Here is a 24973-nt window from a genome sequence, read left to right as displayed (position 1 = left end):
CACCCATTCAGCTGGAGCCAGGAAGAAACAGCGAGGACTCCAACCACTAAATCCAGCGACGGAAGGGGGACACGACCGCCAGCCTTGCAGAAGAAACACAAAGGCTCGTGAAGGGCTGCTATGCCCACGTGACAGAATCTCATTCCACCATAAAAGGAATGAGGCGCTAAGTCAAACCGCAACACAGATGAACCTTGGAAACATGCTGAGTGAAAGAAGCCAGACACGAAAGGCAACGCATCCCATGTGACTGTTTACATAAAATGTCTAAAACAGGCAAATCTCTGCACTCGGAAAGCAGATTTGTGATTACCAGGAGCTGGGAGAAGGAGGCGTGGGAGTGACTGCTAACGGGTACGGGTTTCTTTGGTGGGGGTGGTGAGAATGTTCTGGAATTAGAGAAGGTTAATGGTTGTATAATCTTGTGAATATACTACAAAACCAGTGAAATACATACTTTAAACTGGTGAAATTTCACGCGAATTATACCTCCATTAAGAAAATACACATACACACACCCACGCAATTAGAATCATAAAAATACCTACAATCTATACTAACTTGAAATTTTGAGTATCTAGCCACAGATAGTTGGAGAAGCGCCTTAACGCTTCTCCTTATGCCTTAAACGGTCATATGAGCTGTTGGCTCAATGACCAGTCACCAACCTTGCCCTCTGTCCCTCTCCACGGTTACACTTCCATACACGTGCACGCGTGTGCACACAGGCCGTCATGCCCACCCCCCGCCTGGCCCCCTTCACGGTTCAAGGATGGGGCTGCTGTAGGCCTCACATTCACCTTAGGAAAGCTGTGCTTTGTGGCTTAGGCTGAACACCGAACTATCAATCATGAAAACATTCTGAGCTCTGTGACTAGTTTAAAAATAAGCACTAATTAAAATTAATCCATTTTTAGGCCTAATACCCATACTGAAGTAAAAAAAAATCTTTGATGCCAAACAATCAGGCATCCATCATTCTTTATTCCAACCGTCCAACAGGCGTGAACGCTGGGGGGGGGGGGGGGTCAATGTAACGCATGCATTCTGGAAGCGACCTACCATGACGGCTCCATTATCCTGGCCCACAAATATCCGTCTGCTGTCGTGATGGTAAGCCATAGCAGAGCAAGGAGCTGCCGGAAAGACAAAGACCATATTAAAGGCAGAGCTATGCATTCTAAGTCATTGTTCAAAACACGTTATTTAAAAAGCATACACAAGGGGCGCCTGGGTGGCGCAGTCGGTTGAGCGTCCGACTTCAGCCAGGTCACGATCTCGCGGTCCGTGAGTTCGAGCCCCGCATCAGGCTCTGGGCTGATGGCTCGGAGCCTGGAGCCTGTTTCCGATTCTGTGTCTCCCTCTCTCTCTGCCCCTCCCCCGTTCATGCTCTGTCTCTCTCTGTCCCAAAAATAAATAAAAAACGTTGAAAAAAAATTAAAAAAAAAAAAGCATACACGATTTAGGTTTAAAAAAGAGGGCAAGAATGTTCTGTAGAAAATAACGATGTAAACAGAAAAGTTAATGGTTATTAACCATTATTGAAGTTCCTATTGAAGTTCTTTCTGCTGCTGCAGTTTAAAATTCCAACTCAGGGGCGCCCGGGTGGCTCAGTCGGTTGAGCGGCCGGCTTCGGCTCAGGTCACGATCTCACGGTCCATGAGTTCGAGCCCCGCGTCGGGCTCTGTGCTGACCGCTCAGAGCCTGGAGCCTGTTTCAGATTCTGTGTCTCCCTCTCTCTGCCCCTCCCTTGTTCATGCTCTGTCTCTCTCTGTCTCAAAAATAAATAAACGTTAAAAAAAAAATTTTTTTTTAATAAAAAAATAAAATTCCAACTCAAAAAAATCTCAATTGTTTTGCATCTTTTTTTTTCTTTTTTTTTTTTTTTTTAATTTGTTTTCAACGTTTTTTATTTATTTTTGGGACAGAGAGAGACAGAGCATGAACGGGGGAGGGGCAGAGAGAGAGGGAGACACAGAATCGGAAACAGGCTCCAGGCTCTGAGCCATCAGCCCAGAGCCTGACGCGGGGCTCGAACCCACGGACCGCGAGATCGTGACCTGGCTGAAGTCGGACGCTTAACCGACTGCGCCACCCAGGCGCCCCTGTTTTGCATCTTTGAACAGAGCAAGCGGGCATGCGGATTCATCTGGCTGGAATGCCCACCTGGAGGCTACGGAGTCTGCAGACCAGTGCTTGGCGCTCGGAGTGAGACATCTGTTCCCTAAGCTCAGCAGGCCGTCCTGCCCCACCCCCCTTCCCCATCACAGGTAACAGAGTGGCTGGAATCATGGAAAAGGGGTTCCCAGCGCCAGAATTCTGATTCCACAGCGTGTGTGTGAGCCAAGTTAGGAAAGCCACTTTGGGATGATGTTTTCTCTTCCTATGGTCAAAAAAAAAAAAAAAAGCCGGGGGGGGGTCCCTTTGCGATGACACTCACAGCCTCAGTTTGGAGTGCTGCAGTGGTGTTATGTGACTGGGCTAGCACCTGCTTCTTCTCACATCCACAGCCCTTTCCAGGTTCTACCTATCTGTCTTCCTTCTTTCCTTCCTTCCTCCCTTCTCCCTTCCTTCTCATTCCAGAGAATGAGTCACAGAGAGGAGAAACTCCAAATCATCTCCTTCTGCTAAAAATCAGAATTAAAATGATTTGTGAAATGGAACACTTGAAATGTTTGGGTTCGCTGCAGCTTAAAGAATTTCAATTGACCATGCGAGAACCACCATGAGGGAATACGTACCGTGAAACAAACTTGAGCTTACTTTGAGGTAACCCTTCTTACAAAAAAGTAGAAGAAAAAGTATCTTATAAATGGCATTACCATTTGAAAATGGTTTAATTTAAGGTTCTCTCTCTAGAAAGGGCTGACATTTTCCACTGAAGGACAAAAGTAAACTCGAACACTGGACTGCACCTGAAGGCAAAGACATAGATAGCTGCATGATGAGATGCTGGAAAGAGGCTTTTTCAAGTGCAGAGAACTATCCAGCTGGAAGGCAGGTGTTATTGCAGTGAGCACACAACAATCACACTTGACTGAAGTCCGTACCCCTCATCCACCACACTGAACTGGGGGACTAGAAAGAATGACCAAGTTTAGGGCCACCTGGGTGGCTCAGCCAGCTGGGCATCCAACTCTTGGTTTCGAATCAGGTCACGATCTTGTGGTTTCGTGAGCAAGAGCCCCACGTCAGGCCCAGTGCTGGCGGCGTGGGGCCAGCTTGGGATTCTCTCTCTCCCTCTCTCTCTCTCTGCCAGTCCCCAACTCATGCTGTGCCTGTCTCTCTCAGACAAATAAAAGTTCTTTAAAAATTAAAAAAAAAAAAAAAGAACAATCGAGTTTGAGAATTATAGCCCCAAAGGTATATGTATCTTAGTGTAATGTACAGTAAAACCTTGATTTGCGAGCATAATTCATTCTGGAAACGTGCTTGTAATCCAAAGCACTCATATATCAAAGCGAATTTCAAGAACCATCGGCTCAGTTGCGATGTGATGTCTGGCATCACCTACTGCTTGTACCGAAAGATATCGCTTGTTTATCAAGTTAAAATTCATGACATGTGGCACCTGGGTGGCTCAGCCGGCTGAGTGTCCGACTTCGGCTCAGGTCATGATCTCAGGGCTCGTGAGTTCGAGCTTCATGTCGGGCTCTGTGCTGACAGCTCAGAGCCTGGAGCCTGTTTCGGATTCTGTGTCTCCCTCTCTCTCTCTGCTCCTCCCCTGCTTGCTCTCTCTCTCTCTCTCTCTCTCTCGCTCTCTCTTGCTCTCTCTCTCTCTCAAAAATAAGTAAACATTAAAAAAAAATTTTTAAAACTCATGAGCAATGTTTGCTCATCTTACAGAACACTCACAGAACAAGGTATCTGCAATCCAAGGTTTCACTGTGCTCTTCAATAGCCATCATAAAATTATCTTTGGCAAACCAAACAAACACGCGTTGATGATTTCAGATTCACTGTCGTCATTTTTGCTTACTTCTAGGTTGGAACAAAATCTTAACACTTTAGTTTTAAGCTTCTTTCGATTCTTTTTATGTCCAACCCCCCCATAACAAACTGTCCATAAATATGTAAAATCCTCCCTTGTGTAAAATTTACAACGTGCTGAGTAGTTTTATGAGGCTAGAGAATTCTTACATTTAAAAAAGGAAGAAAAAAGCTTCCCTAACTTATTTGTTTGGCATCTAAAGATGTCCTGGCTTTTTTCTTTTTTAATTTTTTTTCAAGTTTTATTTTTGAGAGAGACACAGAGAGAGAGAGAGAGAGAGAAAGTGAGCAGGGGAGGGGCAGAGAGAGAGGGAGACACAGAATCCGAAACAGGCTCCAGGCTCCAAGCTGTCAGCACAGAGCCAACGCAGGGCTCAAACTCACGAACCATGAGATCATGACCTGAGCTGAAGTGGAACGCTTAACCGACTGAGCCACCCAGGCGCCCCTGTCCTGGCTTTTTTCTAGAAGGGAAGATTCTAGTGAGATAAGCAATATTAATTAAAAAAAAAAAAAAAAGTTTGGATATTCACACGGTTTTATAAACGTGCAAAACACATACCATCTTTAACTCAGTGGCCTTTTAAAAAGGCATCACAATGGGGCGCCTGGGTGGCGCAGTCGGTTAAGCGCCTGACTTCAGCCAGGTCACGATCTCGCGGTCCGTGAGTTCGAGCCCCGCGTCGGGCTCTGGGCTGATGGCTCGGAGCCTGGAGCCTGTTTCCGATTCTGTGTCTCCCTCTCTCTCTGCCCCTCCCCCGTTCATGCTCTGTTTCTCTCTGTCCCAAAAATAAATAAACGTTGAAAAAAAAAATTTAAAAAAAAAAATAAATAAATAAAATAAAAAGGCATCACTGCCATCCAAACTCATATGCTTCCAACTCTAGTTTTGTAAATAAAGGTATTTTTGGTTTTTCCCTTCATTTATGCATTGTTTATGGTTGCTTTCATGCCACAGCGGCAGAGCTGAGCAGCTGCCACAGACGCTGTGTGGCCTTCAGTGTCTGGATGTTAGCTGGCTGGCCCTCTGCAGGAAAAGTCAGTGCCCACCCCGTGACTGCGGTGGGTGGCGTCGCTCTGGAGCCAGACGGCAGGGACCGGAATCCCAACCACGAGCCACGGGCTTAACCCCTCTGGCATCGGTTCCCTCGCTGACCAAACGGTGAAAAGACCCCGTCCCTTGCAGAGCTGTGTGATTTCATAGAAAGGTCCTACCCAAAAAACTGAGGCACGAGTCACCGGGTAGATGTGGACACTAGGAGGGACCGTTTTCCCCTTGGCTAGAGCGGACTCTGAAAGTCCTTTTTGCTCGGTGAGGTAAAGTGACAGAGCGACTCGAGTGCACAGAGCGGCACGCTAAGGGGCGGCTCCCTTCACTCTGTCAGGCCCCAAGAGAGAGTTTCACCTGGTGGATGGCCGCTCGCATGTCCTCGACCGGACGACCCGCAGACGGTGTTCAGAACCAACTGCCACTTCTCACATTTTGAAACCCGTTTGGGAACAAAAGTCATCGCGAAACAGTCATGTCTCGTCATTCATTCGCCCTGTTTTCTGCCGGCAGTGTTCTCACAGTTTCACCGGGGATGCAGTTCCAGATGGAGCCCAACACAGAAGCATCCGGAAGCACCAAGCTGGATGTGTTTGGGTGCAAACATGTGGGCGGCAGCCACCAACAACGGAGAGGCTGGGCCTGTTCTCTCCAGTTGTCACTGGTCTTTCCAGCCGCAGCATTCTGGGAGCTACTTTCCAGGGGGGACACTTAAGCCAGGTTAGCAAGGGATGGCAACAGAGAGAGCCCACGCCACGGGCCCGAGACCTAAAAGCCAAGAAAGGGTGCACACTTCCACTGCCAGGTTTGGGAAGAGAAATTACAAAGCTGCACTAAATATCTGGGATACACACAAACCGAGGAGTAAGTGAGCAAAATACAGGACAAAGTCTCTATTCCAAGGAGCACGAACGACTCCAAGGTTGAGGACTCGGGGATGTGAAGCTGTGCCCAAAATGTGAAGTGCGGGGTGCGGGGGAGAGGAGGGGACGGGAGGAATAAGAGTGGCAGCATTAACAAGACTGTCCACGAAGATGACAAATGTTCCCCGGCACTGGCAGGACCTCCTCGGGCTGTGGCTACTGCCGGCCGTCAGGGCCATCACTGGGCCACTGCAGGTGAGGAGTTACCCGTCTGAGAGACACCTCTGCCCTGCTCCAACACCCCCCCCCCAAAAATTTCCCAAACGGGCTCCATGAGTACATCTGCCAAGCCATCGGTCATCACCGCTGAGAGGGGGCAGGCAAGGTGACGCACGCTCCCTATGTGTGCGGATGCGGGCAACAGTCAGTCCATAGTCCTCAATTATGATTAGCTTTTCGCGGAGACCCCTAAGGTGCTACGTCTCATAAAGTCTTATGGTTCCTTTTGTAATGGTTATCTTTGTCCCGGTATCTTCGCTTTCAGTGACTAACCACCAAGACAGAGGAGGTGCGCAGCCTGCCCAAGCTGTCCCAGGCAGGCAGAAAAAAGGAAACTCCTGACGGACTACTAATTATTTCTGAGCACGACTGCAGGACCCGAATGCTTGCGCGCGCACGCACGCGTACACACACACACACACACACACACACACTGCAAGAGACGTACAAAGGAGGAAGCGCAGCCAAGGAAAGAGGCCCTCGGAAGGATGACCCAGACTGATTACTCGGAATCGGTGTCTAACACGCCCCACTGGCTCTGGGCTAACTCTTAAGAAAGCTGTGAACGCAGTCAACAGCGTGTGCAGCGAGTGGCAAAGACTTTACAGCGGTGTTCGGACGTAACACAGCATCAAGCAGGCCCCAAAGCCTTTTTTCTTTTCCTAGGGGGTCCTCTGAATACTGGAACCCTTAACTGAGGAAAATGCCTCATTAAGGAATTAGCAGCCAAGGATGGCTTCTATGTGGCCATTTGGGATGGCAGGATCCAAGCCCAGCTTGGGCCCGGGTGGCACCCAGGCCTCTGCTGTGGGGCTTCCTTTTCGAGAAAGGATGAAGAGAAGGAGTGGGGGGGGGGGGGTAGGAAGGCAGTGCTGCTGACATCTGCACAAAGGGCTGGAACTTAAGTGTAATTTTAAGTCACTGCATCCCAGGGCGATTTCAAAATCCCAGTGCAAAGGCTTTATCTTCTAGATTGAGTTTTCGAACACATTTAACTCCTGAGAAAGTTCTCTGCATAGAAAGGGTTGTACTTTGGACCCAATCTCTCAGTAGTACCGGAAGTTTGTGAAAAGGCCAGGCCGGAGGCTGGTTATGAAGGCAGGGGGGTGCACAGAGCTCGTTTTTAGTGTCAGGATCAGCTATTACCAAGTACACGGTCACTAATAATGCAAGTTGGCAAAATAAAAACAGAGGAAAACCTGGGGGTGGCGGGCACGCCGTTCCCCCCACCTCTCCTTTCTTTTTTCAGTTTTGCTCAACTCAGCTTCAGTTAAGCCAGCAGACCCAACTTCCTTTGCAAAAGAAAAGAAGTCCTCCCAGCATAGTCTGTTGGGGTATGAGGCAACTAAGAAATTCATTTTGAAATCTAGTAGCACTGTTTAAAAATTTTTTTTAATGTTTATATATTTTGAGAAAGAGGGGGGGGGAGTGAGGAAGGGGGAGGGGGAGAGGGAGAGGAGGATCCCAAGCAGGCTCTGTGCCATCAGCGTGAGCCTGATATGGGGCATGAACTGTGAGATCCCGACCTGAGCTGAGATCAAGCGTTAGGTGCTTCACCGACTGAGTCACCCAGGGGCCCCTAGTAGTACCTTTTATTCAGGCATTTTGAAATTTGATTCATCGGGGGCGCCTGGCTGGCTCAATTGGTTGAGTGTCAAACTCCTGCTTTCGGCTCAGGTCATGATCCTAGGGTCGTGGATGGAGCTCCGTACTGGGCACGGAGCCCACTTAAGGTGCTCTCCCTCTCTCTTCCCCCTCCCCCCACCCCCCCATTCCCTGGCACACTCTCTCCCTCTCAAAAATAAAAATTATATTTGAAATTTGAATCATCAAAGCATTAGACACACTTTTCTTGCTCTCAAAAAAATAAATATTTGAAATATGATCATCAAAGGCATCAGACACACTTTCCTCAAGTGGAACAGCTCAGCTACTCACAGGCCATTGTGTGGTAAATGCTGGGCCAGTACTGACCGCTGTCTCTTTTCAGCCACACTCGAATGGTTCTGTGGAGAAAAGAAGGAAAGAGTACTTTTTAGTAATTTTATCTTCTTTTGTGCTCCAGGGAAATGTAACTATTTATTTTATTTTCAGTAGTATTTCCCAAATGACCTCATAAGGTTAATCAGGTGGACAAACTAGAGAAATACGCCAGGACCCACAAGTACAGCACATAGTACATTATATGTAGTCCATACACTATTCACACACACACACACACACACACACACACACACACACACACGTGATCTACAGTTACATATATATGACCACATATGGCAAGTTATGTAGTAGCTCAGAGCCAGGATTTCAAGTGAGTTTAATAATACATAAAATCTCATTATATGAGGATACACCAAGAAAACGGGAGAACAAACTGTGCAAATTTGGTTGCTTGCCATCTGGGCCAAATGAGGACAGCAGAAGATACAGACGGAACGACAATGCTTCTGGAGAAGCGGGACAGATGCGCATGGGAAGCAGAGCCCACAGCACTGCTCATTTCTGATAAGTCCCAGCCTTCCTGCCCCCGGGGGGAAATCACCCCACGCCAGGTCTCTGGGCCTCTCCTTTCATCAGAACACACACAGGGAGATGAGGAAATCCTGTACACAGGCAGGAAAATGACAAATGACCAGAATAGCCAAAGATTGGTATTTTGGCTCATGTCAGAAGAACAATAAGGAACACTAAGACCCTTCCTCCTCCACTCACAGAACCTCCTCCAAGCTCCAGGCCTCTTCCTCTTCAGAACCCCTGGGACACTCGTGCCTCCTCCCGCACAGGCACGCTCTGCCTCTGCAGTGAGTCCCAGCCATCCCACTGTCCCTTCCTGTGAGCTCTGTCCCAATCCCTCTCCTATGTCTAACAGCAGCACCGACTCTGGCACGCAGCTGGTGCTCAATAAATGTTTTCACCTTAAACTAAAATACAGAAGGCTAAATGTTGACTCAACAGGTCACCATCTTGTTTGAAGTTCAAGGCAAGTATGACTGGTCTATGAGGATAAAAATCAGAACAGTGTTGCTTCTTGGGGAGGAAGATAGAATGTAAAGGGACACACAGGATGGCAGGGCTCTGGGGAGTTGGTTACATGAGTGCATGAATTTGTCAGGACTTGTCCAGCTGCAATGAAGATCTGTACAGATTCCTGCGTGTGATTAGATCACAATAAAGGAAGACTTAGACGTTGACCTTCACTCATCCAAATAAGTAAGATGACCCAGTAGCACAGTGGGCAAATTACTACTTTGTAGAAGAACTGAACACAGGCCTCGGGGTAGGAACAGCCATGTGTACAACATGCCCTGTCTTCCGGCCACTGCCAACTGGTCACAATGGAACCTTTGCCAACCTTCTCCACATCCCGCCCCTGATCACAACTGGCTAGACCAGAAATGGGCGTCTGACCCTAGCTGAACCAATCAGCTCCTCCCTTGGGAAATCAGAAACAAGGAGGGAGAAAAACAGATCAGTGTCTCCAGTAGTTGAAATGGCTGTTTCCGGTCATATGTTTTGCGATTTGGATTGCAGAGTGTATGAAGTCAACTTATTAAAAGGAGAAACGAGCTGCAGACGGTCCAGGTGAGAGTCCCTCATGCCCAAAGCAGAGCTATTTCCCAAGACTGGGGTTTTGTGAGGCAGACACCCCAGCATCCTTACCAGAAACACCCTCATCAAGCAGCCTAAGTCAGTCTGACTTATTTCTGTTGTTTGCAATCAAGCAAGAACCATATACCGTGTCTGAAGAGACACCAAGGAGAATATCAAACACCGTCTGTTCAGCTGAGCGCCATTAAATGAGGTTCACAAGGCAAGATAACCAGGCAGACTTTCTTCTGAGGCACCTGTATTGTGAAAAGAAGTTCTAAAGCGTCCAAGTTCACATCCAAAATTAAAAGAGAGGGGAGAACAGACTAAAGCATGTAGAAACAGACCTTTAATTTTTACAGTTTGTAATTCCACATCTTAAACCAAAATTTAACACTCTTCAAGGTAACATTTAGACTTCTCTGTTATGGGGTCCTTGGTTGCTGTTCATGATTACCCGACCTTCTTCTTTCCCAAACCTCAGAAGTTAAAAGTTTTTCATAATACAGACCTTTGTAGTTTGGAGCCATTTAAATCAAGTTATGAAAAATGGCTAGTGGCATAGAAAGTGTTCACATTATAATGTTAAGTGAAAGCCCTCTACAAAACCAATAACGGCAGTATGATACCAGTTTTGTTGGAAGATACCATCTGATCAAACCTCTAGATTCAACTACCAATTTACAGGAAATACAGAGGAACATAAACACCACCCCACGGGTGCATTCAGCAAAACTCAAGACCACAGGCAAGGCTACAGACAATGACCCAGTTCCTTCTACAAATAATTTGCATGGGGAAAAAAATAGAGATAGAGGATCAGACTATAATTAAAGAGGTTTTAAGAGATATATCTAGCAATCCCAATGCATAGACCTATCTGGATCCTCGCTCAAACAAACTGTTAAACACACGTGTATCGTCATGAAACTGAAAATCTGAACACTGACTAGATATTTGACGGTATTAAAATACCGTTCATTTCTTTAGGTGTAATAATGGTGTTGCAGATTTTTGCTTATTTGTTTTTTTTAAGAAGTAAGCAGTGATTCCAAAATGTGATGCTGGCCCTTGCTCTCTGTTATCGGTACACCCACCACAGTCTGGCTCCGTCAGCTCCTCTCATCACCTGGTGGGTTCTTCCCTCCGACACGGTGGGCCCGCCCCGGGGCAGGTGGACCAGCGGCTGCAACTCCCAAGGAGCCACGCATTCCGTTGCCCGTGCTGAGAGCCCACCAGCAGTTGGCGGTCTCAAATCAGGGGTCCGTGTGACACTTAGTGCCTATGACTTCCCAACCCAGACCTCTATCCCAACGAGCTGCCGTCCTCAAGGGCCCCAAGTACCCCGAGCTCCAGTTAGGCCCTCAGCCCTCCACCCTCGCCACTCTACCAAGAACCTCCCTCTCCAGATAGTTTATCTGGGCATACCGCAGCACGGGTGCCATCTCAGCATGACACAGCCTGTCACTCGCTACAGAAGGCTTTACGGATACATTTCATTACTTACGTTCAACATGAGGGATGAAGCCAAAGGAGCTGTAAGAAGTTAAAGGCCAACTCCTTGAGAAGCCTTAAATCTACCCCAGGGTCCTACTCCAGTTCCAAAGACAGGATAGGAAAAGGCAAGGCACCGGGAGATCAGAGCGTCGCACAGCGCCCCGTCAAGTTCACCGGCCTTCATTCATGCGGATCACAAAGGGGTTAAACCTGCCAGGTTTTTTTAAGGGCCTAAAGAAGAACAGAGTACAGACACATTCTAAAACCCTTCAAATCAACTCCAAAAGTTGTGGGTCATGGACACACTGGCATCTCAAAGAAGGAAGGACTCAGTGCCACAGGCTCTTCCTTGGGTCCTCTCGTGAGAAGAGCGATACTCAAAGGCAGAAAAGGCGGCCGGGGAAGGGGAAACCCTAAAGGTTGTCTCTTCCAGCCAATCATCTAACCTGGAAAGGTCTAATTTTAAGTCTGCAAAGCTCAGAATGATATTCAAAATAGCCCAAGGTCAAAATGGAACCTACCTAGACACCGGCATTTTGTGAGACGCAGTATCATTTCCCTTGGAGGACAAACGTTAGTACTGTACTTTGGCTTGCACCCAGCTGACACACTGGGAAACTGGCAAGAACTTAAATGATCTCATGGGATGTTTCGGTTGAAAATCGATCTTATCCGGGCTGCGAGAAGCCCATCCTTTCTTGGGAATCAAGTTCCAAAATCGGCACTTGACCTTGACAAGGTCTCTTTGTAGTCACACCTTCTCTCTGGAACCCTGCCTCTTCTCTTTTCAAGCCAATCTCTTTCCCTTCCTTCCACAACAACGCTAAAATCTCTCACTTCCAAGATGAAATCAAGACAATGCTAGGTTTAACCCCTAACGCTCCCGCACTCCCAAGAACCTATGCATTAAACAAAGTTGTATAATTTCTACTAAATAATATAGGAATATGTTTTGTATGGTGTTTAGAATAGGTCTCATTTGGTTTAAAGAATGACTGCAAAAACAGGCTTAAGTTGGGCTGTTTATTAAAAAAGTCAACAAATGGGGCACGTGGGTGTCTCAGTCGGTTGAGCGTCCGACTTCAGCTCAGGTCACGATCTCACAGCCCTTGGGTTCAAGCCCCGTGTCGGGCTCTGCGCTGACAGCTCAGAACCTGGAGCCTGCTTCGGATTCTGTGTGTCCCTCTCTCTCTGCCCCTCCCCCACTCGTACTCTGCCCCTCTCTCTCTCAAAAGTAAATAAAACATTAAAAAAAAATTTAGGGGCGCCTGGGTGGCTCAGTCGGTTGGGCGTCCGACTTCAGCTCGGGTCATGATCTCACAGTCTGTGAGTTCGAGCCCCGCATCGGGCTCTGTGCAGACAGTTCAGAGCCTGGAGCCTGCTTCAGATTCTCTGTCTCCCTCTCTCTCCGCCCTTCCCCTGCTCATGCTCTGTCTCTCTCTGTCTCAAAAATAAATAAAAATATTAAAAAAATTTTTTTAATTAAAAAAAAGTCAACAAATTCCACAGGCCGAGAACATTTACTATTAAATAAATTGGAGGTAAAATCTATTCAATAAGTTCTAAGCAACACAATACAGTTTGTGACATTTATAGGAGAAAACTATTAAAAACTCCAGGATGTTATTAAGAGACCATATAATCACAGAGTATCAAGATCAGATGGTTTTATTTCTACAAAACCACAATATTGCCTGCCTAGACGAATGTCTAAGCTGCTTTCTCTACTGAGTTAAGATACAACAGCTTAACTTTTCCTTTAATATTTTGACAAGTTTACACCCACGCACCTCAACTCATTTTCTGTTTTGCTTGCTGCTTATTCTAGCCATTTTTCTAGAGGATGGATTTTCTTTGAGATTCCAAGAGCATGTCAATCTGAAAAAAAAAAAGTCTTTCCTTACAACCGAAATCTTAGAAACTGGTTGATCTTTGCGAGGCTCTATTTTTAAGCTATTTTAAAACAACAGCTTGACAGTTTTCCGAAAGGTACTTAGAAAGGAAATGTGTCATTTCTTTCAGGGTCTGCATACAATTTTTTTCAGACTTCTCCCCGCTAAGATTACCTACATCTACCTCCTCCGGCCTCCTAGTTAGAGAAGCCAGGACTTACATACAGCTGCGGCATTTTCCGCACGTAGATGAGAAAAGGTATTTCAATTTTTTTTTTCAACGTTTATTTATTTTTAGGACAGAGAGAGACAGAGCATGAACGGGCGAGGGGCAGAGAGAGAGGGAGACACAGAATCGGAAACAGGCTCCAGGCTCCGAGCCATCAGCCCAGAGCCCGACGCGGGGCTCGAACTCACGGACCGCGAGATCGTGACCTGGTTGAAGTCGGACGCTTAACCGACTGCGCCACCCAGACGCCCCTGAGAAAAGGTATTTCTATGTGAGACGGTAACGTTACATACGCATCGCCACGCTGCCTGCACGCCGCTACCCACGCCTTATTTGTCCGCTGGTCTTCAGCAAGGTGGAAGGTCCGCTTATTTTCTAGACGAACGAAAGGCCAATGCTGGCCTGTACTTTCTTGTTTTAAAGGTTTCGAACTGAAATGTGTTTAAAAACGCGGGGGTGAGCAAACGGACACCTGAAAACAATAATAAAACGTCACTGCTAGGGTTCTCATAATTTTGTGTCAGCACCGCAAATCAGAACCAGCTCTTTGGCAAGAATTTGTCCCATATGGTGAGCAAAAACATTTCCCGCCTAACACTGCTGGTTCTGCTACCAACAGTCATGACAACAACAAAGTGATTGAGACACTCCATGCTTGGCAACTGATTCTGAAGACATTAGTTCATAGGAAAAAAAGAACTACGCATTAAAAAAAAAGTTACTCTGAGCACTATTCAAAGGAGTAAAAACTGGGGGGAATGTTAAATAATGAAATGGGCTCCAGGCATATTAATTCAGCGGCTTACGTAGTCATTACAGATAGTTATGAAAACCATGGGTTCGTGATAAGCTACTTGAATTAACAGGCTGGTGTAGCCGTTAAAAATAGTTGCCAAGACCATGAATCCATGAGAAAAGGTTTATGAAATGTTAGTTTTTATTTTATTTTATTATTTTTTTTTAAAATTTTTTTTTTCAACGTTTATTTATTTTTGGGACAGAGAGAGACAGAGCATGAACGGGGGAGGGGCAGAGAGAGAGGGAGACACAGAATCGGAAACAGGCTCCAGGCTCCAAGCCATCAGCCCAGAGCCCGACGCGGGGCTCGAACTCACGGACCGCGAGATCGTGACCTGGCTGAAGTCGGACGCTTAACCGACTGCGCCACCCAGGCGCCCCAGTTTTTTTTTTTAAAAGCATAATGTAAAATGACAGAGCTAACTTCCGTAACCGGGCTGAGCAGGACCGGTAGGAGAGGAGAAGGAACGCACCTGTGAGACAGCCGAGACCTATGGCTCCTTGTTGGGGTGGGAGGTGGTCCTGGAGCCCTGACATCCAGAGAACTGCAGGGTCCCCCACCTCCGCTCAATAAGCAGAAGAACAAGCCAACAATCAAACAAGGAGGAGGTATCTTGTGTGACGTCAAGACAGCCATCTAAATGTGAAGACTGCTCACTCCGCAGGAATGTGTCTGTCAAATCATTCCCAACAAGCGCAAACCAGGCTGAGGGGTAAAACAGGCCTCAGATTAGAAGCTCCAGTGCCAAGGGCGGGCACTAGAATCAGAGCAATCTCCAGCAGGGTGCAGAGCCTTCTCTTTCTTTCGTAAGGCAGATCCTAAGAGGCTCTGGTCATCCCTCACGGGAGGTTCTCCCTCGGAGATTGGTACTGTCCTCAACAGGAAGTCATGCCACGGGTGAGGCCCTGAAGTCTGGAGCGTGTCATGCCCCCACGGGGTCTAGTCAAGGATCTGATGCATCCAGGAGGCCAGTGCAGAGGGCCAAGGATGCCCAGAGCTCATAAGGAGACTCGGACCGGGACACAAGGGTTAGAGACACTGGGTGAACAGAGAATGTCACGTCCCAGGAGCGGTGAGCAGGGGGCACAGCCCCACAAAGGAATCAGATGCAGAAAGGCAGAGAAGAGAAGACACCCAAAGGCCCGGGGGCACCGGGCCTGAAAGAGACAGGGCAATAAAACACCATGCCTCCTGATCAACACGTGGCCCTGCCTGACCTCTTCTAAGTTCACAGTAGTGAACTGTAGCGGCAGACAAAGCTGCTTCCTGTATTCTAGACACACATTCGGATTCGAGAAAGACGACGTCAGTCGAGAACGTGATGCCACATCCTCATGGCAAAGATGACAGCCAGGACCTCCATTTTATACTTAGGGAGACGGAAGGAAGGAGAGTCCAGGCCCTAAAATCAAACAAACCAACGTCAATTTCTTTGGCCGGTTTGTCCAATTCCATCGCTCTTATGTCAGAGGATGATGAAAATTCGCATTTCAAAACATTACAAAAGTAAATAACTCAAAGCCAAGAGGCTTTGTGTGATAAATAACAAGTGAAAGAAGTAAAAAAAAAAAAAAAAAAAAAGGCTTTTCAGAAAATTCCACATTTTGTCCTCCAAAGCAGTAAGTAACCCCTAAACAATAAGGAAACATGAAGCGTTACTTTTTTTCCTCCAAACAAACCCAGACTGTGGAAAAGCCTACATCTAATTTCAAAGCTCTCATTTAGTTCAAAGAAACACTGACTTCTGTGCTCAACAGGAGCAGTATTCTTACAAAGTCTCTCTCGATTAAGACATATTCTGTGTATTTTATTATATACTGTATTTTAACAGTAGAATAAGCTAGAAAGCAAAATGTTAAGAAAATCATAAGGAAAATAATTTATAGTTTATACCATAAACTATATGTACCAGAAACATAAAATAATTTATAATTTATACCATACTATAGAAAATCCACATATAAGTGGCCCTGCACAGTTCAAAGTCATGTTGTTCTGTTCAAAGGTCAACTGTACTTGCTGTTTTAAGCCACTGAATTTTAAAGTGGCTTGTTTCATAGCAATAACCAAATGATACAATTCTACCTGTTCCACAAATAGAATACTTTTAAGAATACTTAGGATTCTGACCTTAAAAATTAAAAAAAAAAAAAAGCATTTGGCATTTACTGAGTACCAAGGATTTAAATGTACTGAATAAACAAATAAGTACACTTCAACTTTTAATTGAAATACAGGATCTTCACTTTACACAGATGTTAATTCGAATCCCAAGAAACTAAAGAAGTTACTGTAAAAGCTAAATGAAGTTATTTCTCTTAATTAAATATCAGTCAATATTGTTCATCCTATTAAGGATCATAATTCTGCATGTTCTTTTACCTTACTATAGCAGATACATGAAATGCAGACTAAAAACCACAAGTCTGGTTAAGAATGAAGTACTTATTCCAGGAAGACTTAGTCTGTGATCTTCTCCAAGATATGCCTGCCTGATGATCAGAATGGGTAAAGAGGCTCCTTTTATCACTTCTGGTCCCTCGGATTCCCTCAAAGAGTGATAAAAAGCAAGATAAACATATAGTTTAGGAAATCACCAAGTCGATAAAGCCTCCTCTGCTTAAGCTGGACTAGAGGAGGAAAGCAGACAGAGTCAAAGCATGGTTTTCCTTGTGAAGAAGAGCACGTATCTCAAACCAGAAGGCATCTTGTGGGAGTGGTGATTAATTTCATTTTTTAACCTGAAACTCCATGAGAACACACATCTGGATCCAATAGATTTTATTTTCCAGTACGATTACCTTGAAAATCATGCCTACACTTTTGATAAATAGATTCGACGAGCACACGAGGGCTTTGGCAAAATCACAAGGCCAAATTCTGTCTCGCTTGACACAGCAGCATTTATAAAACGAGATCTTTTTTGAAAACGCTCAAAAAACACCCTAATCATCCCCAAACAGCTAAATGAAAGCAATTCAACCATCTTTATAGTATAAACTGATATACCAGCATTATTCAATTAACCAATTAAACACAAAATACAAACGATAGCATATGTTACAAATTAAGCGCAAGGCCTGATTCTTTTAAACTCCTACAATAGTAAGTTTGAGGAAATCTGCCGATACTATTTCATATCTTGATAAACCACCAAGCATCTCTGTTACCATCAGCAAAGGATATTTTTTCCTACTCTGACTCCCTTCAGGGGCTGCAGACATAATGGGTAATTCTGGTAGCCTCCATGCTTTCTATAACATTAGGATGTTAGCCTGCAAGAGAAGGAAAAGGATGTGGTCATCAATGCAATCTGCTTTTATCAAATAAAGAGCAGTTTCCTTTCAGCCAAGTCTCTTGAACTCTGCCCTCTTCATTCCTGCCACAGAAAGAAGCTTTTCTCCTTTGGTAACAAAAGGGGAAAACACTAGATTTTTATTGAATTGACCATCTAAACGGAAAGGCAGGGAAATCGGCCTCTTTTCACTGAGGATAATTAGATTGGCTGAGAAAAATTTAAATTTCCATCTCCTTTTCCAGGGAAGGAATTCAACTGCCCACGATGACGACTCCTGATTTTGTCACAGGCAGAAATCTCTATCCCAAGAGGGAGGCCCCTTGTGTGGCATCTCCCCTGGCTCCTGAGGGAAGGACGCATCTCCTGAAGCCAGATGGCTGCTTTTCTACCTGCAGGTTATTTTCTTTTTCACTTGAGGAACCATTCCTGCTGTTACCTGTTGACTATTAGCATCGAGATGATTTCTTGTGACCTCTGTGCTATCAAGAAGACTAAAAGCCATCAGAACCTCTAGGAACAGGAGCAATCCAGGCAGGATGCAGTCAATTTAGGGGCTGTGCAAAGCTTTCTTAACTTCAAAAAAAAAAAAGTTCAAACTCTATCCCCAGCCTAGTCTTGAAACACACAAGGTTAAACTCACCCCAGAGAAGCACAGTTTGAGGAACTAGGAAGAGTAGCCTGGTTTCCAATTCTGTTCCATGCTTTATTCCTACCAGGTCTGTTTAGTGATTCACTCATACTAACATCTGAGAGACCACGGCATGCCTGCTTTCCTTCTGTGAGTCTAGAATTTTGTCAAGTGCTACGGCCAGCCCCCAATAAAGCAGTGGGTCCTGAGTCTCTAATGAGCTTCCTGGTAGACAATATTTTACAGATGTGGGCATAACACAGGAGCACTTCCTGTGTGACTCCACAGGGCAAGGACTCATGGAAGGTGACTCTGATTTCCTCTGGACTTCAACCATTCCTTTCCTTACACCGATTCCGTTTTGTGTCCTTTGTAATAAATCATGGCCATGAGGACAACCATCTCCTAGTGAATCATCGAACCGAGGGGGTGATCTTGGGGCCCCCAAACACAGCAGGGCAAAGATTTTATGAGGAAAAACTAATGACTGACATGACTTGTAAATGACCAAATATGGAAATGATGAGAAGGCACAACTCAAAGACTGTTACAAGAACTTAGGTTTGTAAGTCACTCCGAAAATGGTATTGCTTTATTTATACAGGAAAAACTAGTTTATTCACACACACACACACACACACACACACACACACACACAGTAAGCAGATATCTTTAGCTTTTGATGAGATTAAAGTAATTAAATGGGAAATAACAGCCAACATATATATGGTGCTTTCTCTGTGCTGGGCACTGTTCAGACTTTGCATACTAATTCATCTAAATCTCACAAAACCGTGAGGTAGATACTATTCCCATTTTGCAGATGAGAAAACTATGGCACAGAAAGACTAAGTGACCTGCACAAGGTCACACGGCTGGGATTCAAACTCTGGCATTCTGGATCCAGAATCTGTTCTTAACTATGCTATAAAAAGAAAATGAACATCACAAAGAAGGGCCACTCTAACGAGAGCGGAATAAATGCTTCTTCCCTTCTCACCTCTTGCTTTTATTTTCTAACACAAATCAAAGAGTCTACTTTTAGGCACTGCATGACAACAAAAACACAGCAGTTAACGCCCTGGTTATCTGTACAGGCTAACAACTTCCGGCTATGCCAGGTTTTCTCCTAAGCGTAACACTTAAAAATCAAGTGGTTTATTCGAAATTGTTTCTGCATGAACAGTTAGTAAAGATACTCTTTCCCTCAAACCATCTTTTCAGTCTTAGAAATGCCTAAAAGGAAGTACACATATTAAACAGCTGGCATAACAATAACAAGAAAAGAAGATGCCACCAAAAATATGCTACGAGTTGGTTTTCTGTCATTGTTATCGTTTACCAGCCTAAGCGCAACATCCTAAAATATTTCACAACATGGGAGCTCTGCCTTTGTTTGCCTTAGGCCAAGCAAAATTTCTTCTCCGGGAAATCAATCGCCTGGCCCCCAGGCCCCTGATGCAACAATAGCATAAGCACGCTCATCCTCAAACTGTTTCCCAAAATTGAAGACCACAGCCCTAACTTATTTCTAAGGTTTTATCACAAAGGTTTTTTTTCTTTTTTTAATTCTATCCTCCAACTGACTCTAAATTTTTGATGCAGTCCACAGCAAAACAGTTCAAAAGGCCAGTGGGTCCAGGGAATGGGTTTTCGCTGTCTCACCACATTGCAGTTCTATTCTGAAAGCAGTCTCATTTTCTGTTTCCACTCTCAGGGAAATGGCTGCTGTAGCTCAAGCCCTTCAACTTACCGCTCAGGTTATTGCTTTTATTTTTACAGTTTCCCCGACTAGAGAGACAATCATACTTTATTCACTGAGGAATTTTTCTTTGTAAAGTCCACGCATGTATCATTCTTCTGTTTTGCATGCTCAAAAACTGCCCGTTCCAAAGTGCAGGCAACTGGAAACTGAAGAGTTTAGGGTAATTACCACTGTAACAAAATCTACATGAATGCATACAAAAGAGTAGGGCCGTTTTTTTCTGTTAACCCTTTGCGGCCCAGTAATCCCGAATGTTTCTGCCAAAACCATGACCGGTGGGTGACCCCAGCATGATGGAATTAAGCTCGGTATCCCACACCGGTTTAATACTCTGAGCGGACTGTTCGCATTAGCTTTGTCATATACACGGTTTGGTTTTAATGGGAAATAAACTCGTGCATGTAACAAATGACTCCAGGCAAATATATCCCAGAAACTGACGTTAAAAGAGGACAGACAAGGTATAAACAGTGTTCCCTCCCAGTGGGCCTACACAAGCAAGCACCGTGATCCGGAACTTGCAGAACCGGGGTTCTCAAAGTGGGGTTCCTGGGCCAGCAGCAAAAACAGCACCGGGAACGTGGAAGAGAGGCAAACTCTCGGGCCCCAGTGCAGCCTTGCTGAAGCAGAATCTCTGGGGCAGGGCCCAGCTATCTGTGTTTTAACAAGGCCTCCATTTGATTCTGATACATGCTCAGGTTTGAGAACCACTGTCTAGAGAGAGCAGATAAGTAAGTACATTAAGCCTAAACCAGGGTATCTCAGCCACGGCACCGCGGACATCTGGAGCCGGTAATTCTTTCTGCGAGGTACTGCCTCGTGCATTACAAGGTGTGGCGCATCATCTCTGGCCTCTACCCACCAGATGCCAGCAATACCCCCCTACAGTCGTGACAACTGAAATGTCTCCAGATATTGCCAAATGTGCCCTGGCCGGCAAAGTCACCCCTCACTGAGAACCAGTTTTCGAAACTGTCAAAGGCCCTCCGCGGTAGGGTGCATACCCTATGTGTTCTCGGAGGCTCCCAGCAGGGCCTGGGGTAGCACCTGCAAGGGACATGCACTGCTGTTTCCCCAGTAAAACAAATGGACGCTCACACGGCATGGGATAAACCGAGATTACAAACGGTCTCATCTATTCAAGTGGGAGCACCAGTGAGTTTTCGGGCCCAGTTTACAAACAGAAACCACTTTTGACTTTTAGAATGTATTGAATTTTGGAGCTCCTGATGAGGGAAGTGACTGTAGTACCCACCTCAAGGGCAGATGTGAGGACTGGATGCTGCCGAATACATGGGTTCAATTCTGTACCAACAGAGAGAGGAACTTTTTTTTTTTTTTTTTTAATTTAAATTTTCGTTCAGTAACATACACCACAACAATGGCTTCAGGAGTAGAATTCAGTGATTCATCACTCACATACAACACCCAGTGCCCAACACAAAGCCATCTAGCCCACCTCCCATCCCTCTCCCTCCATCAATCCTTGTGGTTGCTTTCCCTCTCCCCCTTCCCACCCAGAAAGAAGGGACTTTTAAAAGGTTAGCTAGGGGCGCCTGGGTGGCGCAGTCGGTTGGGCGTCCGACTTCAGCCAGGTCACGATCTCGCGGTCCGGGAGTTCGAGCCCCGCGTCGGGCTCTGGGCTGATGGCTCAGAGCCTGGAGCCTGCTTCCGATTCTGTGTCTCCCTCTCTCTCTGCCCCTCCCCCGTTCATGCTCTGTCTCTCTCTGTCCCAAAAATAAATAAACGTTGAAAAAAAAAAATAAAATAAAAGGTTAGCTATTGTTATTTCCAACGTACAAATTCTGATCACGTCTCTTGCTTTGAAGTCTTTGATGGTTCCTCACTAGCTACGAACTAAGGTCAAATTCCTAACAGTGGCATACAAAGAAGGCCCTTCCAAAACGGGACACTAGGACCGTCCGGCTCTCAGTACTCTCTCCTGCCATGGCCACTCATCCCCACTTTGCTCCGATCACCTAGAAGTGACGGTGGTTCTTTATTGCCTCCTGTTCTTTCCATCTGCCTGGAACAGGGATGTGTGTCCTCCTCCCTTCACACAGCCCACTTCTCTATCCAGTGACATCTCCTCGAGGAGACTTTCCTTGAACTCTGGCCCTCAGGGACACTCTTTCCTCTGTGTCTCCCCAACACCCTAGAAGCCGAGAGCACAGGGCATCTCTTCAACCAGTCTGTCCAGTCCTTTGGAAGCAGAGATTCTGGCCACACTACAGGTCCTGCACACAGTAAATGTCTAATAAATGCTTGTTTGATAAATAAGGGCGGTCAGTATTCTGTTTCCTCCATATGCTGGTTTCATGGGGTCAAGGGCCATAAAAATCAATGAATCAGAAGTTAGGAGGGCAAGTGCTGTGGCTTTTGATCCCTGTTGTATTCCCCAAAGCCTGGCACTCAATAGGTACAGTATTTCTAAATATACGAATGCATGAATGAATAAATGATTGAACAGTAAGACACCTATTTATGACAATGTAAAGACAGACCCCCACATCCAACAACAACCCATAGCCACGTGCTTTCATAAATCTCATAAAGGCACCTGCTAAGAAACGTCCTACCTTCAAGAAAGCTCCATGGCCTGAAACACAAATTAGAAACACAAGGCTCTAACAACCTTCACCTGGTCCAGTCATCAGCAAAGGCCTTGCTGTGTCCGAGTTAAAAAAAAAAAAAAAAAAAAAGAGCTGATCTAAGGCTCCCCCCAGAACATTTCAGTCCCAGAGCAGCTAAGTAATCACTTTCCATAAAACATTTATCAGCACTGCTCCTGGCCAGTGATCTCAAATATTCAGCAATTTACCCAACATGCATGAGTCATGGATAAGATATTTTACTGAATAAGATAGCTAAGTTTTATGAAATGTTGTCTGCATCTAAGTTGATTATCACGCAAATATCATTCTTGTGCCCTTTGCCTTTTTTTCACATTCCCTTCGTCTCCCTGTGGCTCATATCCCCCTCTCCCATTCCCTGCCTGCCTCTGCACACCAACACCCAGGTCTTTTGCAATCACTCCCCACCTCCTCTGAGGTTGGCTACATTATACAAGCCAGGAGAGGCTATTGCCTGCTCATAATAACCAGACTCGAAAATACAAAGGTCAACTAGGCAACCCAGGAGGCTTCAAGTTTTCTGTGCCCAGAACAGGCCCTCAGATGTTGCTTACTTCAAAAGATAGGACTACAAAAAGCTGTCAGCTCTAAGCAAAGAACAGTACCTTCCATTTCCAGAAAGCCTTTTGGCTTCTGGAATATCACCATTTAAGAGCACTCATTGTAGCAAGGAAACACAATTTCACTCAGCAAACATCCGTCATTTCTTCCAAATTCCTATTGTAAAGCCACAAACCTAAACTTTCAGCGTTTTAAAAGCAAAAGTTTTAAAACAAACCATATCTCTCCAATCCAATCGCACAGCCCTGGGCAGACCAAAAAGGTAAGAGTCCTGGGTTGCATTTCTGGCTTCAGCAGTATCTCTGGGGCTTTCCTGGGGCCTCAACTTCCTCTTGGGTAAAATGACAAAATCGCACCAGATCAGTGTTTCCCAAATGTGTGAAGGGCATTCTTCAATGCCAGTTGTCTTAGTACAAGAATGAGATGACTTCAGGTGCACACAGGATAACATACTCTAGTCATTAGTTTAATTCTTTATGGCAGGTGATACTGGGTTTCTGTTAATAGCGGAAAACACATTTTTCTTTAAAATAAAAGCACCCAACCTTTTAAAAAATAAGTCTCTTTTAGGAAAGAAAAACAAAACAAAACTATGTAGTAAATAGAGTTCAGCGGGTCCCAGCAGCTGTGAAGCAGAAGGGAGACAGTGAATGCTCCTGGAGGTTTGCTGAGAGAAGGGAATCCTTCGCAGCAGGACCCGCGGTCACCTGCCTCCAATACTCCTGGCTCAGAGGTTTGAAACTGACTGCGGAAGGCCAAGAAATCCCCCAGAGGTCGCGACGCTTTCGAGGGGCAAGCAAAACCCCACAAAGGAGAGGCAGGGACGGGGGTCCCGGGCTAGACAGGCGCGGTGGGGGTCACCGACGGGAGAGGCGCGACGGGAAGGGGGTACCCCTATGGAGGGACGCGGCGGGAGGGAGTCGCCGGCTGGAATGGGCACGGAGGGTCCGGGGTCCCGAGCTGGAAGGGGCGTGGATCCTGGGCTAGAATGGCGCGGTGGGGGTCACTGACTGAAGGGGCGCATTGGGACAGGGGTCCTCGGTTGGAAGAGCGCTATGGGACCGCGAGAGGAGGTCCCCCGCTGGAGGGGGCGGTGAGACCGTGGTCCCGAGCCAGAGGGGTGCAGTGAAGGTCCCAGACCGGAGGGGCGCGTCGAGGTCCCGGGGGCCGAGGACGCCCCCTCCCGGAGAGGGACTAGGCCGCCGACCCCACGATCCCCACACCCTGCCGCCGGCGGGAGTACGGGCCGCCCCCGTCGCGCCTCCGCGGGCGCACGACCCGCCGGCCCTACCTGTCCTCGCTGGCCGTGATGACGCCGTCCTCCTTGGGGATGAGAAGCGCGGCCGTGACGGCGTCCTGGTGCCCCTCGATCTTGCTCAGCAGCACCGGGCGGCTGCTCTGCGGCCTGGAGTGGATCTCGGCCGCCATGTTCGCACGACGGCGGCGGCGGCAGCGGCCTCCCGGGCGGGAAGCCCATCAGCTGACGGCCGGGCGGGCGGGGACGCGCCGGTTCCGCTTGGGCTCCCGGGGCCGCGTGGGCGCCGCGCCGCCGTAAGCTCCCGAGTGCTGCCGCCCGCGCCCGTATTGCCTGGGGAAGCCGCGCAGCCGAAAACTCCGAAGCCGGGAGAGAGCCCCGGAGGCCGCCTCCCAACAAGTGGGAAAGTGACAAAGGTTGAAAGGTAAAGGCATTCACCCAGGAGTGGATTGGGCCGTTGGAGGGGACGAGGAACTGTCCGCCAAACCAGAGCCTTCTGGAAATAATGATACTACGTCGTGCTTCTTCTTAGAAGCCATTGTTTGGAAGATTTCGAAGATGTGGCAAGCGTGAAAAAATACAGTGCCATTTTTAGAATCCTCGAAAGACAGTCGGTGACACTCATTGAGTGGTGACTCTATACCA

The 24973-nt window shown here is 46.5% G+C and overlaps 1 protein-coding gene across 3 annotated transcripts in view; it reads right to left on the bottom strand.

Moving 5' to 3' along the window:
- The window catches only part of WDFY1 (WD repeat and FYVE domain containing 1), a 47511-nt gene extending 22915 nt beyond the window's left edge, over positions 1–24596 (bottom strand). Inside the window, exons 1-4 of one of the 3 annotated variants that reach the window (XM_040450875.1) lie at positions 24365–24477; positions 13059–13146; positions 8119–8186; positions 1063–1136 (exon numbers count right to left, since the gene is read on the bottom strand). In XM_040450875.1, coding sequence (XP_040306809.1) covers positions 1063–1136; positions 8119–8125 — 81 coding nt within the window. In that variant the 5' untranslated portion in view covers positions 8126–8186; positions 13059–13146; positions 24365–24477. Of the gene's footprint in view, positions 1–1062; positions 1222–1459; positions 1608–8118; positions 8187–13058; positions 13147–24364 lie in introns of those variants that run through there. The other 2 variants (XM_040450873.1, XM_040450874.1) reach the window with 2 other exon arrangements.
- Positions 24597–24973: the final 377 nt, after the last annotated feature.

Source organism: Herpailurus yagouaroundi, unplaced genomic scaffold, assembly GCF_014898765.1.
Source record: "Herpailurus yagouaroundi ecotype Mexico unplaced genomic scaffold, PumYag 202, whole genome shotgun sequence".
Lineage (NCBI taxonomy): Eukaryota > Metazoa > Chordata > Mammalia > Carnivora > Felidae > Herpailurus > Herpailurus yagouaroundi.
Note: the sequence above shows the minus strand (reverse complement) of the source record. Positions and strands in the feature narration are given on the sequence as shown.